Source organism: Cebidichthys violaceus, unplaced genomic scaffold (assembly GCF_023349555.1).
Source record: "Cebidichthys violaceus isolate CVI_PGR_0920_01 unplaced genomic scaffold, fCebVio1.0.p SCAF_33, whole genome shotgun sequence".
NCBI lineage: Eukaryota > Metazoa > Chordata > Actinopteri > Perciformes > Stichaeidae > Cebidichthys > Cebidichthys violaceus.
The window spans coordinates 1,936,454-1,954,968 of NW_027176517.1; the positions used below are offsets into that span (position 1 = coordinate 1,936,454).

General features: G+C 43.4%; 1 protein-coding gene across 1 annotated transcript in view; it reads right to left on the reverse strand.

Moving 5' to 3' along the window:
* The window catches only part of LOC137883499 (BMP/retinoic acid-inducible neural-specific protein 3-like), a 41,935-nt gene that overhangs the window by 15,504 nt on the left and 7,916 nt on the right, over positions 1–18,515 (reverse strand). The window contains exons 2-3 of the mRNA XM_068724991.1: positions 12,396–12,772; positions 264–454 (exon numbers count right to left, since the gene is read on the reverse strand). Coding sequence (XP_068581092.1) covers positions 264–454; positions 12,396–12,619 — 415 coding nt within the window. The 5' untranslated portion in view covers positions 12,620–12,772. The remainder of the gene's footprint in view (positions 1–263; positions 455–12,395; positions 12,773–18,515) is intronic.

The window sequence follows — 18,515 nt, forward strand, 5'->3', positions numbered from 1 at the left end:
TAAAGCCTACATCATCTGAGAGAGGGGTAATAAGTTTGTTCTATACCGTAATGGAGAAAAGTTATTCCTAAAAACACATTTCCCCCATTCTGCGTAAACTGCAAGAGTCGCCACAACAACAACCCTTCTCCTTCAGTTCTATGTGTTCTACATGAGCGATCAGCTGACTTCATCCAGACCCGATAACTGAAGATTCAATCTTTTTGTCATACTTCCTGTAAGGTGGTGACAGGCTGATACAACAACAGCTGTTCTCTGTTTACCTCCCAGCGTAGCCGACAACAGGAAGTGAGTCCCATACTTCCGGATCAGGTTGTCAGTTATCATCTGGGTGGTGGGCCTGCGGCCCAACATTCGGATGTTCCTGATGAACTCCGGAGTCAGAGGTAACGAAGACTCTAAGAAATCTCTCCTTTCCACTGCCAAGTTGTTCACCTTCCATCTCCCAAACTCCCTGGAAAAAAAACACAACAACAACAACAACAACAACAACAGAGGCGTTCGGTTAAGAGCGAAGGAATATTTGCTGCTTTATAGGGACATCATATAGGGACATCATATAGGGACATCGTATAGGGACATCGTATAGGGACATCATATAGGAACATCATATAGGGACATCATATAGGGACATCATATAGGACATCACATAGGGACATCGTATAGGGACATCATATAGGGACATCATATAGGACATCATATAGGACATCATATAGGGACATCGTATAGGGACATCATATAGGGACATCATATAGGGACATCATATAGGACATCACATAGGGACATCATATAGGACATTACATAGGGACATCGTATAGGGACATCATATAGGGACATCATATAGGACATCATATAGGACATCATATAGGGACATCGTATAGGGACATCATATAGGGACATCATATAGGACATCATATAGGGACATCGTATAGGGACATCGTATAGGGACATCATATAGGACATCATATAGGGACATCATATAGGGACATCATATAGGGACATTGTATAGAGACATCGTATAGGGACATCATATAGGGACATCATATAGGACATCATATAGGACATCATATAGGACATCATATAGGACATCGTATAGGGACATCGTATAGGGACATCGTATAGGGACATCGTATAGGGACATCATATAGGACATCATATAGGGACATTGTATAGAGACATCGTATAGGGACATCATATAGGGACATCATAAAGGGACATCATATAGGGACATCATAAAGGGACATCATATAGGGACATCATATAGGACATCATATAGGGACATCATATAGGGACATCATATAGGACATCATATAGGGACATCATTTGCCTAAAGCTGAGTGCGTAAGCAGAATAAATTGCCAGAGGAGAGAGAGAGAGATAGAGAGAGAGAGATAGAGAGAGAGAGATAGAGAGAGAGAGATAGAGAGAAAGAGAGATAGAGAGAAAGAGAGAGAGAGGAGAGAATTTAATTCATTATGTCGCTCAGTGCTTTTGCAATGTAAGGAATCCCTCGACCGTGCCGACGCAGCCCAAACTAAACCAAAGTGAATTGATGGAGGAAGAAAGAGAGAGAATGAGAAACAGAGAGAACTCTAGTGAGAGAACAGGACAAAACATCCAGACTAAAACCTGGTATCGTCTGAAACTACGACTGTCACCTGGGACGGATATGTGTGCTGCTGCTACACAGCCGACAGATGTTTTCCTTAATAGCCCATCGCGGCAAAGATACACATCGAAATGAACGAAGCACAAGGTGGGACGAGAGACAGCCTCATTCGCTCCAAGAAGACGTGTCTTCTGTACGGAGAGAGAGACAAAGCGGGAGCACAACTGTCATAAAGATGAAAGCAGTGTGAACCAAAGACTGTCCGCCGGCGTCCTCTTCCCCTCCGACAACCATGTCCGACCTCAACCACGCAAACATCTGGACGTGAAGCAACACATGCTCACTCCTGACTGGACACATAGCGACGGTTGATCGGTGGCTCGGTGGCTCTCTTAGGCACCGCTCCACAGCTTCCGCTCATTACACGCAAACAGTGTCTTTTGAAAATAAAGCTCCAACACAGATTGACTTAGTTATTAGGTTTGCTTGGTTAGAACCAAAAGAATCGTGGTTTAGGTTAGAGTAAGTACGTTTGCACGCCGTTAGTAAAGTACATAAACCAGTAACAAAACTGATATTCTTATAACTTTTATGCAATTATGCAAACCCAACCATTCAGTAGGATTATATCAGGTTTTACTTATTTATTATACCTTTACTGTGTATTTATTACACGTGTTTTGCTTTAATTCTCTTGTTCGTGCACTGTCCATTTTGCTGCTGTAATCCTGCGATTGTCCCGGCTGTGGGACTAATAAAGGATTATCTTTTCTTATCTCATAAGTCAACATTGACTTGGTTTCATAAGGGACCGCTGTCCCGGGTGAGTCCTGTGTCCGACCCGTCCAACCACCCTGGGTGGACGTTCTCGCTCGCTGCACTATGTGCGTCGTCGTGACGGTTAATAAGAGGAGTTAGCTGAAAGCCTGCTGCATCCCATGAAGACTCTAAAGGGTGCCTTGGTGCCTCAGACGCAGAGGGCCGCCGACCAATTGTCCATATTTGACGAGTTGTGTGGAAAAAAAGGAGGTTTGGATAAAACGAGGCAAGAAGCAGGGAGGGAGTGGATTTTAATAACGCGTTGTGAGCTGGTAAGGCAGGACTTTCTCCCTCACTATCTCCCTCTTACAGCTTTAAGCTACTGTGACTTTCCTCTTCCATGTACAAACCTAACATATACACTGTAAGAAGGATAAATATATATATATATATATAGAAATATATAGAAATATATATATATATATATATATATATATATATATATATATATAAACGGCAGCATGGTAAGCTGAACTGGTGCAAAACTCAATGAACCAAAGGATAAAGGACCAACCGGCACGCATTCTGTCGAGTGCTCTTTGTAGAACATTTGTCCAAAGGTAAGCTCTTTGAACTGATTGCCTTGATTCATATACAAGGTTATGAATGAAGGTACTTCCAACAATTCCATGCCAAGTGTCCTTTTGCTAGACTTGTAGTTCCACACTCAGCTTAACAGAGGGAGCATCCTATGACTTCCATGTGCTTTGTGTGTCTGACATTTAGCAAAACAGTTCACACTTTAGCCTGAGAATCACGTGTTTTGATTAAGAACAGAGGTGTGCATGGTACCACTGCCTCACCGCCGATTCACCACAGACTAAATGTCCGCCGATATGTAACGTGTGTTTACGTGAATACATTTCAAAGATGGACACAGGTATTGATTGAGCATTTGTTTTGTTGTGTGCAATAACTGCCTGTGAACCTCCAGTCATGACATTATTTTCAGAGATATGTTTGATGAGGAAACGCTGTTCCTTTAGGAGGAGCACACGTTTTCACTATTTTCAGTTTCGAGGTGGATCCAAATATTAACCAAATATCTATGTTTGGAGAAAACTATTTTTATACAACCCCCCCATTTAAAACACAAGACATATGTAAGTTATGAAAAACATGGTCGTAAGATGTTTTGTTACAAGAAGTCAGTTAAACTCAGTTTACTCTTCTATATGTCTAGAGAGTAATATTCATAAAATCAATGTGATCGCTCATACACTTACATATCCTAATTAAAATAACAGCAGGGTTATGTAAGCCAGTTCATGTGTGTGTGTGGGGTGTTATTAACGTTAATTTATGAATCTGTTATTAATCCAAATTAGCTAAACATATAAGAGAACCACCAACAGAGAAATAACCTGTTTCAGCATCGGTAACAAGAACTAATTCAATATTTCCTTTCAAAATCAAAGACACTGTTTGAAGACCATAACCATCTTTGATGTTTAAAATAAGTACAACTCTGATATTAGGCCACAGACTAGATTAATGCAACACTGCTTTCCCTTCATCACACATCTGCATACGGCTGCATCAACAGGCAGTTATGAAGACACAAACGGATATCACAGCTGTAATTATAACAGATGAGGCTTCAGGAGCGACTGGCACCGCCCCAAAATGACTCACACGGTCATGCTTACATGAGACGGAATAAGAAGTCCCTCAGAGAGCCGTCTGGCTTTTTAGAGAACGTTTTGAGCTTCTTCATCCCGATGCTTTCTCTGAAGAAGCGTACCTCCTCACACCACGAAGGAGCCGCGCAGACGGGAGCGTGATTCATTGTCTCGACCGAGGGATTGTTTTTTGTCAGATTGCATTGCGAGAGGAGAACATAAACAGTCCGTGAATTTATGCAGCGGCACTATCGGTCAAACGTCGCACTTCTCTCTCTCTTCAAAATAAAAGCTTGACTGCTGTAATCACAAGGCGTTGAACAACCTTGGCTGCCGATGATGGATGTAGGGAGTGTGGCCTTTTGAAAGGGTATACATCACATTAAACCAGGAGTAATGAGGAAAGCGCAAACAGCCAGATGTTTGAATGATACAAAGTGTAAATCCCTGAGAATCCAAACTGCTGTCCACAGGGGGGGGGGGGGGGTTTGTGCAAAAGACATCAATCTGAATGTCTGTTATATAATCTCGAAACAAGACACTGATTCACACAATATTAAGCAGAACGTGTGGGAAGTAAACATAATGATGTTAAATGGATATGTGGTAACCGCTGACCTTTCTGCTGACACTGCAGTGTTCAGACAAAGCCTTTGACGAATCTCTTGCTCAGATACATGTAGTGTGGCTATTAATCTCCACCTTATTCCACGCCACGCAAATAAATGACCTCTTCAAATGGGACACGGTGTCTCCTCAGTTGTGCTTTGCAGCGCTAGTTCAAAGCCGCAGCACGTTCTGTGGAAAAAGACCAATACGCAAGGAGGATGGGGGGGGGGGGGCAGGAGAGAGATTGGGGGAGGGATGGGGGGGCAGGTAGAGAAAGAGTGTTCGCAAATCCCCGCTGTCGTTCGTTTCCTCAGTTATCGTCGACTGCGATAAGCTAGCCCCGTCTTATCTTAAACCCCCGATGGGCCAAATGGTTCGTCCTGCAGGGAGGAGGAGGAAATGAAATGGGTTTCACCACAGAGTCAACTTTAGGGGCTGCAATCCCCCGAACCAGCAGCTGAGTCATTACTATTATCAATTCTGTTGCACCTTTTTCGCAAAGGTACATCAGCTTCATCAGATGTGGACGCTATCAAAGCCAAGCTGTCTGAGCTGTTGAACTTTCTCCACGTTCAAAGACGACCCCCCCACCCCCCCCTTTCTTTAGCAGGTTCATCAGGTCTGCATCTACAGTGGTGGACAGTCCCTAAGAGGACTGACTGAAGGACTGAAGTAAGTAGAGTACAAGTACAACGTTGAACTTCATCACTTATGTATTATTTTTGGATGTCTCAATCATTTCTCAATAATTTAAAGCATAAGCACTGAAGACAACTCTCCGCCCTTTATCTTAACAGAACACAAGCTCTCAGCTGAGCGTGCACACACACACACACACACACACACACACACACACACACATATAGAGCATGTGGAGATTACAATGATATAGACAGAAAGGCATGTTTCCCTAACATCACCACCAGCCGAGTGTCGGTTAAATAAAAGACCAAACAAAAACAACAATGTGCCAATTTAGGCTACCCTACTATTATTATTATTATAATTATGAAAAAACAAGTTGTGCACGTTGGCCCACCGTGAAATGGCCCGGTCTGCCAGATGGCCAGTGCACCCCTGGTTGCCAACATACAGTATTTGGATCACGACCCCTTAAAAAGAAGCAGTGGGATCATTTGTCAGATGCCATTGAGTTGTTAGCACACAGAATGGTTTGATTTAAACAGTGTAAAAGGCTCTCTCTCTCTCTTATATATATATATATATATATATATATATATATATATATATATATATATAGATATAAACAGGATTCAGAGCACTAATACGGCAGCAAACACACACACATCCTCTGTGTGTGTGTGTTGTAAATCTGAGCTTCTCTGAACTCTGTTTGTGTACCCGGCCCAGCTGTGCATGCATTTTTGTGCATGTGAGTCTCTCAGTTGTGCACACCCCAGCTAGCACACGGCCAACACTCTGCCTGGTGCCCCCCCCCTCTTTCCCCCCCCCGGTTAACACGGTGCGCTCCGTCAGCTCCGTCAGCTCCGTTGCTGTTGTTTGCACTGTTCACGCTGATAGCACCGTTAGCTGGTAGCCACCGGCACAGCCGTCACCATGCTGAGAGCTGCATGGAACATGTGTAGCTACAAGGGGAAGCTGATGCATTGATGCATTAGTAACCATCTAGTAATGTTGTATGTTACAGAGGCCAGTAATACTTTCTATAACTTTTTAGATTGTTGTATTGGTAATTTTTTTTAAGGATGAAAATATGACTTCTGTTGTTTGTTATATCCACGTTTATTCGCTGGCATGCAGCCTAATCTTTAAGCAGTTTAATAATATTTAATGATCATAGTGCATTTTCCACAGTTAAAAGATGTTTATAATTAAATCGTATCCCATAAAAAAAATAATCACATGCATTAACCAACGCAGTATGTTCAGAACGGGGCCAGAAACGCGTCGACACACACACACACACACACACACACACACACACACACACACACACACACACACACACACACACACACACACACACACACACACTGCCTTCACCCTGCTGAACATGGCCGCCCTCCCTTGGCAATGCTTCCTGTGGACAGGTGGTGCAGGCGGAAGGCCCACATTGTGTTTGCACTGGAAGCAGTGGGTCTGCTCTCCACAGTGAGTCACCAAAACACACACAGACACACAAACACAAACCCGCTTCCATTTCCTACAGATGACTTATTTATTTATTTGTTCAAATTCAATCAGTAAGAGAGGCGGGGAATTAAGTGGGGGGGGGGGGGCTAGCATGGTGTGAATTCATTACTCCATCAATCCTGAGGAAGCTCACACACTGTAACTCCAAGCACTGAGTCTGGTGATCCATCTCCTCCTGTCACTGAGCCATTTGTTAGGATTAAGCAGAGATATGGACAACACACATGAGGAGGACCGGAGCAGAAGAGGACTTTCTTTCTATCACCTCCACCCTCTTCATAACACAGAGTGATGATCAGAAATGATCTTTTACAACAAAAACAAGCTCAGCATGAATCTGTCCACCTTACTTTTGTTTCATTTAATTTATTTTGCACAGTGCAAACAATAAAATTAAAAATAAACAAACATAACAGAGATAGATGAATATCATAGTGCAGGAAGAGGCAGAACGCCAGCTGGGCTTATTTGAAGCCTCCACCTGTATAATATTAAAAATGTACAAAATTACAAACAACATGAAATAAAATATGCACAAGACATTACGTTAAAAAACAACAAAAGAAAGAAAGAAAGAAAAAGAAAAAAATAATGTAAGTGTGACGAGTGTGTGCGAGCATGTGTGTGTGTGTGTGTGTGTGTGTGTGTGTGTGTGTGTGAGTAAGCATGGGCTTGTGTTTGTTCAGGGATGTTGGTTCATACACCTGCAGTAACTCTAAAGCAATGGTAATGCTGCAAGTCCCCATGAGTGAAACAACTATGAATGTAATATAACAGCTAAAACAAGAAACACTAATACATAAAAAAAACAACTGTTACAAAACAGTAATTAGGTTTTCTTTTGAAACATTAGGAGGGAAAAGTCATTCCATAATTTGGATAATTCCTAAATCTTATTGAAATCTTATGGACCTCTGCTCGTCAGTAATCAGAGGATGAAGGCGTGAAGATGACGAGTTGAGTAAGAGTGAACCTGTGAATTGACTTTAGGTCTTGAATTGATCAGGAATATTCCTTCACATGAATGAAAACACAAGTTTGAGAAGTATCGACGTCATAAATAGTAAGAATCTGCAGTTTTCTGAAATAGAGGAGCAGATGAGATGTGAGACTCTGATCCGAACAAAACGTCAGGAGAAAAGTACGAACTATATTACAATATGAAAGACAGGGATACATTATACTGTAATAAAGAATGAGGAGACAGTTTGATTTAACTTCCTCAGATTAAATACAACAAGCAGCGTATAGAAACCAGTTGTAGTAACAGCTGCTTCATTTCTGTCTTCATACCTTTTGTTTTGAATTTATTTATTTACCTTTTTATTATTAGCATCAAGTCAGCTAAAGTCAGCATGCTGTGATCACACGGCTAAAGGTTGATGTCAACCATGTTCACCGTATTAGCATATTAGCACGCTAACATTAAGACCAATCCATTTAATACGCTCCACGTCGAAGCGTTTCACTCCACACCACGGATCACAACCTTGTGGAGGACAGTCAGCGGATCACTGGAGTCGGGAGGATTAACCCTGTGGGTACGATGGACGTCTGTATAAAATGTAATGGCGATCCATCCCGTATGTGTTGAGATATTTCAGTCTGGACCAAATTGATTGACCATCCCACAGGCTGAGTCGGCCGTCCAGCCGTACTGCTGGTGTGTCTGAAAGCCTGAAGAGAGGAACCATAATGAGGCTTCCCTCACCCCTCGTTTTACACTTTCACTCTCTTTATTGAATACAACTTTAGAGAGACAGCTTAACTGGAGAGAAATTGCCTTCAGCTTGCGCGCCGTAGTAACAAATTAAATAACAGTAAAAGCTAAAATAAAAACTGAGCAATTAATGGGGCTGATTCAAGGGAAAGTGTCTAATGTTGTGTCTTATGAATCGTGCAACGCTCAATAGTTTTTCTTTTCCGATGTATTAAATAGCAGATGTGGAAAAGTGTCTTAAGGATGAAAAACTACAAGTTATTGCCGTTCATTTCGCCAGCTTATTAACCACAAGGAGCTGCTCGCCAAAACGTCCGAGAGAGGTGAGGAGACGAGGCAAAGACCGTCGGTGGGACGCTGAGGAGACACTCCCCTCAACCCCCTCCAGAGCACCTGCAGACTCCCCCGTGGTTCAGGAAAGCTGCTCATTGTGCTTGAAGTGGCTCTCACATCCAACAGGAAGCAGCGCTCTTTTGATCAGGTTAAACTCAACGGGTGGGCGTGTCCTACACGCTCCCATTTGCAGAATAAACTAATTGCAGATACTCCTGGCTTGAATTAATTACGTGTTGATGCACGGTAATGACTATTGACACAGTGACACTATCTGTGCTGTAATTTACTCATTTCTAAACCCCCCCCAGGGGTATTTTCTGCAGTTTTAAGTGAGTGTTCTTCATTTTAAGTATTAAAGCAATTACTTGACAGCAGCTTCACGCCTCAAAAAGGCCTTTTGGGTGATCGGATATAACGCATAAAGAAAAATACACGTTGCAGTGTAGTAATGCAGCTGCATTTACAATCAAATACGTGATCGCGCTCGACATTTCCCAACCAGCGAGGAACGAGACGACGTGACATTGCGTTGCTTGAGTTGGACACAGCGGTTAGATTCTAATCCGATTTGAATGGGGACACAGGAGACTCATTAATACCAGGCATACATTTCATCTCGACACGATCTGGACATGAGACACAATTAAATCCAACTTAAGTTCATTTGAACTTTTCATGTTGGGGAAAAGGTCCATATAAACTCCTCAAAGCTGATAAATCCTTTGATTTAGTGCATCAAATTGCTGACTTTATCCCATCAATGCATCCACGTTCTGCACAGCACCTTGTACATGTAAGTCTCTTGAGAAACACGTCAAACGTTTCTATTCTAAATTAGTAGAAAGCACAGACGTATTGTTCTGCTGCTATTCAAATGAAACGGCCTGAGCTGTGAGCAGGTGTTTCCCTATCGGACACCGTTTCTACCTGCGGTGCCCGGTGGCGAGTGTTCATCTACCTTTTTAAAAGACGGAGAGGTTGGGACTCGCTGCCGCATAGATCCACTTCCTGCTTGTGTTCGTACACGGCGGTTACAGCTCGAGTCAAACACGTGAGGACTTCTGTCACGCAGCAGGTATGGAGTCCGGGGCTCTTGGGAGAATACTGCAGTGGGCACACTTTCTTTACTAAGACAACCCCACTAAATTTTTCACGAGGCAGCTCCAGGTGTGAGTCCCCCCCAAAACCATCACCATATATTTCACCCCACCATGACGGGCATTGAAAGAGAGCTATAACAACAGAGGCTTGTACCCACAGCTGCATCCCTCCTGTTTTCTTTAGATTCCGTACTGAAAGCGAATGGGACTGAATCCAAGTGAATTCAATTTAGAAAGATTTACAAGCTATTTACTTTTTAGGTTAGTTTTTCCTTTTAATATCATCTCTATTAATCAATGCCACATTGTGGTAATCTAGAGAGCCTCAAACACAACCTTGCAGCTGACAGAAGCCTCTCAGGGGATTCTGTGATAATGCAGAGTAATAAGTACTAAGAGCTCACTAATCACTTGGCCACATGATAAGACTATTAATCTTGCCGCCCATGCAGCTCCGCGCCGAACGAATGGCTGCCTTTTCGCCAGAGAAGGAAATATTAAAAAGCTCCAAAGCTGCAAACGATCACCGGAGCCATAAAGCATCCTCGCGCCGATCCATAGATGTCAGGAACCTTGTTCGTCTATTTCCAGAATGCCTGGACAACATCCTCCTAAATGACGACGGATATGATTCATGACACAATCGCCGCTAATTCTGTCGCACGCCGATACCTCGGACCGTGCCGCTGTCGTGACAAATCATCATTGTTTCCCGGTGCTAATCAACGTATTTCAGTTGACCACCTGATCAGGTGACACCCCCCCCCCCCCCCCCCCGAGGGTTTGGAAGAACAGCCAGCGGATGGCAGACGTGCCCACATTAAATACATCGTGATGATTGTGTCTAGGCATGTGCTACATATCCTGTGAACATCGACTGTGAGGAACCTTTCCTGCATGACAAGCAGGCCAAACCGTATCGGCCTGAATAACCAATAATAATCACTGTGTGAACTAATATCACATAATGCAGTTGTATTATATTCTTCCTTATATCATTTTGATGTTACAGTGGAAAAGCAGATGTAACACTAATAAAGACCCTGTGCAGCTGTGGACACTACCGTCACAGCAGGGTTGAGAGAACCTCATCACATACGTCGTTAGCATAAAACACACTTGGAGTGACCTTGTCCTCAACTTTAATCTGATCCGTCACCAACATATTCCAGCAGATTCACATTTGCCAGTTAATTCAACCAAGACAGATGGAGGTTCACTCCCTTCCTTGTCTCTATCAATTTACCTAACTTCAACTGATTTCGCTGCAGTGCATTTCGCTGTAGTTTCCCGCAGAGTGCCTTCATAATAAAGCCGGGTCAGGTGAGGACACGCGGGCTCCAGGTTGCTGACGTTCATGGTTCACATTCATTATGAAAAGACACGTCTCTTCATCCATATGTTTCTCTTACTGCACATATCAACATATGCAACATCTGACTGTCAATACGCGTTTACATGAAATAGTCTGCGTTAACAGGCGAGAATGACGCTCTAAGGTTGATACTGTTGAGTAAAATACTTTTCCCCCAACCAACATATGTGCATAAACACAATGATATCTATACTGGAGGTCCTCAGCATTTGGTACAGCTGTGGTTGTGAACTGCGTCATGGCGACGCAAACTAAATAGTTTGACCTCTCATGTCTGTATGCTGAAGTTGTGTAATTCCTTCGAGAAATGTGTGAATGACAAGTTGTGGTTACGCTGAGGGTTGTGTGTCTGAATATTTATATTAAACAAACAACAAAGAGCCTCTTAATTAAAGAGCTTTAGAGGCGGATAGCCGTTAGCTCTCAAACCGAGCTAGGTCATGCTAGTATCCCAGTTTTTCAAAGCTAAGTGGCTAGAGGCTGTAGCTTCATGTTTACATGTTTCAGGGAAGCTAATTAACCTCGTGTATTTTTCCAAAATGTTGAACTATTCCTTTAACGGACACGGCTCGTACGTTTGATCATGTGATCAGTTTGCGACGTCGGCGTGCTAGCAAAAAGTAGTATCTGGTCAGCTAGCATTACTGTCTTCTTCTAACGTAGCATGCTAACTCACAAAGCTAGAGTGACTGATCCAATGTTAGCAGTGACTGCTGGCATCTTCACATGACCACTGAAGGTTTTTGCTAATGCTTTAAATCAACAATGATCTGTTTGCTGGTGGTAGATGAGCCGGATCACGCAGCTCTGAGTGCTGCTGAGTACAGGCTGTGGCTCGTGACTTTGAGAGTTATACTCATCTAAATATGTAAACACATCATATCATCACATTATGTATGTGGCCTTTATTTACACACAGCTCTGATCCTTCAAAGGACAACCATGGGGACCGTATTATGCGTATTATGGGAGTAGTGACAGCAGAAGTAAACAGTGTGGAGTGCCTCTTCCTCCCGCTGCCCTGACTCACCTGTATATCTTGTATCGGGTGGAGAAGCCTTGCCGGTTCTTCTCCAGAAAGTCGATGTACTCCGGGGAGTGGTGGAAAGGCCCTTTATCAGACAGGAGCCAGTCCAGGGGGCCCCCGGGCTTGTCATTGGGGAGGCTGGCAGTCGCCACCGCTGCTGCTGTTACCGCAGAGTGTAAACACACCCAGCAGTGAAGGCTGAGGCTGACGACGCCCCATAGAGCCATCAGAGATGGAGGGAGCGAGGAAGGGATGAGGGTGGTGATGGTGGGAGGGGGTGGGGGCGGTGGTGCGTTCAGCAGCCAAAGCCACTCGTCGTTAGCTGGCTCCTCCACTGGGATGACCGGGGGCCACGCATCACCTCAACGCCCCCCGAACACCTACAGAAACACACAGATAAAAATAAACACCCACGTCCAACATAAAGCCTGACAGCAGTTCAACCTGAACCAGCTCCTTTTGGCAGCTAAACGCTTGAACTGAACATTGTTTGAAGGGGTTTTATTACATGACAGGACCCGGTTATTGTCAACAATGTTGATAATGAGTTATTATGTGAGTAATGTATCAAGCATTTATCAGCAGAAGCTCCTTAAATGTTCGGATTTAGTTGTTTTTTTACATCAAAGCCAAGGCTCAAGCCGCAAAGCCCCAGACTCATGGACGGCCTCGCAGTCACACATGCGGCCAGTGATGCAATATTAGTGCTCCATGTGTTCACAAATGTTGAACCCCGCGATTTGAAGATTTGGGAATTTTGCGCATGTGTGGCCATGTCCTTACGTTCTCAAATTAGGGAGAATGTCACTCACAATCTGACCACATTAATTGGCAATGACTAATTATGGCAACTGCGTGGAAACAGCTGACATATTGTAGAACATGATGTAGAACAGAATTACACCTTGGGCAATGAAACAAATCAGACATCATGTAATGACAAATCATCATTTTTCTCTGATAACGATTAACATATTACTGTTGACCAGCCGTTTAGGTGACTGCATAACCATAAATAAGAAACCGTCTCCACTGTGGTCACCGATATCAGATATCAGGTGTATTAAATTGACCCAAATGTGCTCCTAATAAAACCCTACTGTCACACTACACTAGCGCTCGGATAACCTCATCACATGACCTTGTCCTCAACATAATGTTCCTGCACAAACAGATTTGTAAATTTGCAAATTAATTCAACCAAGACAGAAGCAAGCTCACTCCCTCCCGTCCTCGTCTCTGTCGTTTAAATCAACCTCACCTGATTTTACTGCAGTGCATTTCATGGCAGGCACTATAACTTTCACTCGAGCGCTTTAATTAGGGCGGCGTGGGACACGGACACATTGTAGGTGGACTTAAGGAAATAAAGGCCGCCTCTCTAAATCTGAACAGTAGGAATATTGTAGTAAAGAACAACGATGTAAAACACAGTAACCCCAACAACAATGCAAGACATCAATCTGATGCTGGGAGCTTTCACGCCTTAGAACGCTGCAATGTTAATCGATATAAAGTAGAAATAGTTGGTTATGGTTGTCAACTTAAATCTGATCAAACAAGAATCAACCTGTTGATAAAACTGTGAAATGAAACATACAAGACTATAAAGAAAGAATGATGTCATATAACAAAATTAAATCAACACTGGTAAATTGTGATGGGTATGTTTCACACATAGTCCTGAGTGATTAGCATAAATGAACGAAATATGAATCAATAATAAAAGCCCTACACTACACTTAAAACAGCTTTTTTTTTCGGGGCTAAATAGTGTAAGTCATCAGATCACAGCAGTTCAAAGTGAAATGTTTCTTTGTGATGATGTGAATCAATCTGCCTTTGATGAGAGAATAATTCAGCTCTTTTTTTTTTTTGAACAAAGTATTTCACGTTCCTAATGAGTCACTGCTCTCTGTGATTTTCCTTTTACTTGGGTAAAAAAACCCACAAAGTTTCTCTTGATTAGTAACATAACACGTTTCTGTTGCGGCCTCCCTTTCTGTGGTATTCTGACCAAAGTATCGCCTCATACGACTGCTTCTAAACTGGCAGTTATGATTCTAATTGTGAATACGGCGTATAATTGCTGTGCTGCTGTTTTCAAAATTGGCTCATCACACTTCAACAGTCACTTTGCCGTAGCACTGCAACTACGGCATTAAGAGTTGCGCTCGCGTGCAAATAAAGGAAGGAATGCGCTCACGCTCTCCTCTGCTGCTAAATACAGAGTGTTGTTTGTTGTCTTTTAAAGGACTACCTGCTGTTCAGACCGTTGTCCAGGGCTCACATGAGTCTCCATCGCCATCTCGAGACCTGTCAATCATCTCCCCCACAGCGACACACTCCTTTACTGTGTGTGTGTGTGTGTCTGTGTGTAGGGGGGGTTTTGAGTCCCATTACGGTATTCTGATGACAATCTGTCAAGCTAACTCAGCCATATGACCGTGTGTGTGTGTGTGTGTGTGGGTGTGTGCGCGCATATGCGTGGGTTTCAAAAATCATTACTCTCAGACAACACAGCAGACAGCACGGGAAGAGCGCACAACAGCTGGAGGTGGATAGGAAGCAGATTTGAAATGTAGTGTTAAGATGGTATCGTTGGTTCCTGCTGCATGCTCACACGTACGAGAACCAACCCGCATCTCCTCCTGTGGATGCTTTAAAGTAGCAGCGTTAATTAGACGAGATGAGCTCACGTTTTCAGTGTGTGTGTGTGTGTGTGTGTGTGTGTTCATACACAATCCATGTCTCAGTGTGCTATCATGATAATGCATGTAGTTTGTTTTTTTTGGTTTAGTTTAGTTTTAACATTGTTTAACATGTAAACAAATGAATAAATACAATAAACACAATCTTGCACGCCTCCCTGGTTCCTGCTCCAGAACAGAACTACATCATAAAGAGTTTGTTTCTATGCTTTACCAGAACAACAACGCAGCATGAACACCAGCACTTCACCATTTGCATCGTCTGCTTTTCCTCCCTTGGTCCTGACTCCAGTTGTAAAAATGACTCATTTCAAATAATGTTATTGGGAAGAACGGGCAGAGACTTGACCAGAAGGCCAATGATTATCATAAAAAAATAAATTAGAATCACACGCTGTCAACACCCACGGGTCCAGACTGTGATGGTCCAACATGTTTATGATGCCAAATCATCATCGGCACCATAGTCCTACAGAGAAAAAAGGTCTGGCTCCACACATTAGCATTCTGGTATGGGGGGGGGAGGGGGTGTTTGTAATTCTTTCAACCAATCACAATTGTTTTGCACAGGATGCAGAGACGGGGTCTTGCGAAATAGAAAAAAACGCTAGACGGCAGACACGGAGTTGAACGCCAGCTGAAATATGAGGCCAAAGGCAGGCTTACAACCGGCCTTCATCCCCTGAGTCAGACTATCGGCGAAGCAATCACAATGTGTGTCCCCGCCTTGAGTCTGACTCGGGTCAAAAGTTTCCAGTTCTTACACTCTGTATTATGTATTATGTGGAGCTTGGAGTGCACAGCACTGCTGCTGACAGTAAATAGAGGCGGCGGTATAGTAACCCGACACTGAAACTGAGCAAATTCTTCCCAATTCTCTCTTAACTTTCTTTTTGTTTGTCGATGCAGTTAAACTTTGAACAAATCCTGAATAGTTTATTCACACGGAGACGGAGGCATCTCCCCGGCTTCTCTGTTATCTTCTGCCGAAACTCAAGCACTGCACTATTCTCTCTATTCCTCCGGGGCCACACAGTGAGCAGAGGCACTAACGCTGTGGCTTGTTACCGTACGGCATCAGGGTTGGGAGTATGATAACGTATGACGACGCCTCTCTACGCTGTAATAGAATTGGCCTCAAAACAGCTACAAGTGCACCTTTTGTGAGCTAAATCCAAAAGAACACTTTGCCTCCAACTTGACTGGGCGTCACAGGTGAGGCGCCGCCGATGCTTTACATGCTGCATGTTGCGTATCCAGCGACCTATCTCGGAGGGGACTCTGTGCGGCGTTAATAGCGAAACGGAGCACAGAGGTCATATTAAAGGACTCTTTAATCCTATCATCCTACAGGCAGCCGTCCAGAAAGCTGATGCAGGAGAACTCTGCTCTCTTTTCCTTCCTCTCACACTCCTTTCGTCTTTTGCTGTTGTCTCCCCTTCCTCAAACAGCCCGCTCTCGTCCTCCTCTGCATTCTCAAATGCCTCTAAAACCTACTTTCGGGTTGTTGTTTTTTTTTCCCTCCACACACTCGCTGTGACAAGTGGCGTTCGTAAACATGCGTTGTTTTCAGACAGGTCTGCTCCAGCCTTACAATCACGTTATCGCCCAAACAAAGCCGTCCACTGAGCCTTTGTTATCAGCTGCCGGGGAGATATCAGATACATGCCATTTTCATTTACAGGGGCATTATGTCACATTTCCAACCTCGTGCAAACACTGCTTTTCATCAAACGATGTTAGGAAATGCTCCTCCTTGAGGCAGGAAGCCCTCGCATAATCTAGAAACAACAAATCAAATGTCGGGTGATACGACGAGGAATTTCCAATTCAAGCGGGAGGCAAGCAGCCATGCTGCAGTGGATCCACTCAAATATGATTTTGCACAACGTGGGCCACCAATAACCCGGGGCTGTTTGGAACCTCTGTGCAAAATGAAAGCTCTGTTTGTTCCTGTGAGGTCCTCTCAGTGGGATTGTGAGCGGAGTGCAAATGATCGGGGGATAGTAATGAGGACCTTCAATTCTCTGAACGGCCGAACGCCGAGAATAATATCGGTGAAAGGCGCGACGCGGCATCACACGGCGAATGCAGCCCTTTAATTATCCTCGCAGATGTTATTTACTGAGTGACTCTGATTATGAAAACGCAGCGCCGAGGTAATCACAATGGTACGAGCCGTCAGGAGTATTTGTTTTTCTGCTTTTGAAAAAGGGGGTTAAGGAATGTCTCTCTGGGCAAACGCTGACTCTTTCTTTCGCCTCCTCCACTCCTCTTTCTCTTTCATATGTTTTTTAAAAATGTCCCACACATTCGCACAGGAAATATGAATATGGCAGCACCTTTGTTTGAGTAAAAAGACAGCGCAGACGTCCCTGTTTATCTCTGAAACGACACCTACAAGGTCCTGTTTATCTCTGCAGGGGAGAAATATCCGCCTGGAAGTCGTTTACGTTCTGCCAGTTGGAGAGACAAAGGAGGGCGTTAAACAAATGGCCGTTTCGAGTGAGACGCAGCCAACAGTGGATCAAACTCTACAACAGTTTTACGCCCACTGAGCGTCATAATGACCGGCCATATTCAGTAAGCACCGCTGAATATGAAATACTTCAGCCGCAAAAATAGTTAACAAGTCGGCTGGGATGAGTCCTGTCATCTGCAAAGGTTTAATGTCGAGTCGTTACTTGACCAAACAGCCCAGCGGCTCACAGAGAGCGCCGTGTTTCCCTGCTACTGTAGAGAAACACGGCGCTCTGTTTTAAAATACAATTCTCTGAGAGGGATTTCAGACATTCTCTATCCAAACACAGAGATAACTCCGTAATGTCTACAAAAGAGATACGGGGAAACGTTACGCAATAAATTCATCCGAGGAACCGAAGCGACGTCCAGATTGAAAAACAGTGTTAGAAGACCAGCAGTCGAGCAAACAGGGAAAGACGCTCACGATGTACTCATATCTCCAAATGCTCTTTCCTGAGGCATGATGAGATAGTGAGTCACAGGCATTTTTCATTACAAGCACTACTGGTGGTTACATTAAGGTGTGACGTACTCGCCTGGCATGTCCTGCGGCTATTTGGAACGTCTGAGTGAGATGACAACTTTCTTTGTTTTTACACTTTTTCTCTGATATATATATATATATATATATATATATATATATATATATATATATATATATATATATATGTATGAATTTTAAATCTTGTAAATTAGTAGCCTCAGGATAAAATAAATAAAATGTCGTAGAAGCAATGATTGTTGATATTCTTATTACGCGATGGGTTCACTTCTTCTTCAGCTGAATTAACTGAATTTCATTCTCGCCACTTTGCGTTAATATCTCAATGGATTTTGCTAAAGTAAACTTCAGAATCGCTCTCATGTATTGGCCTTCCCTGCCAGTCTG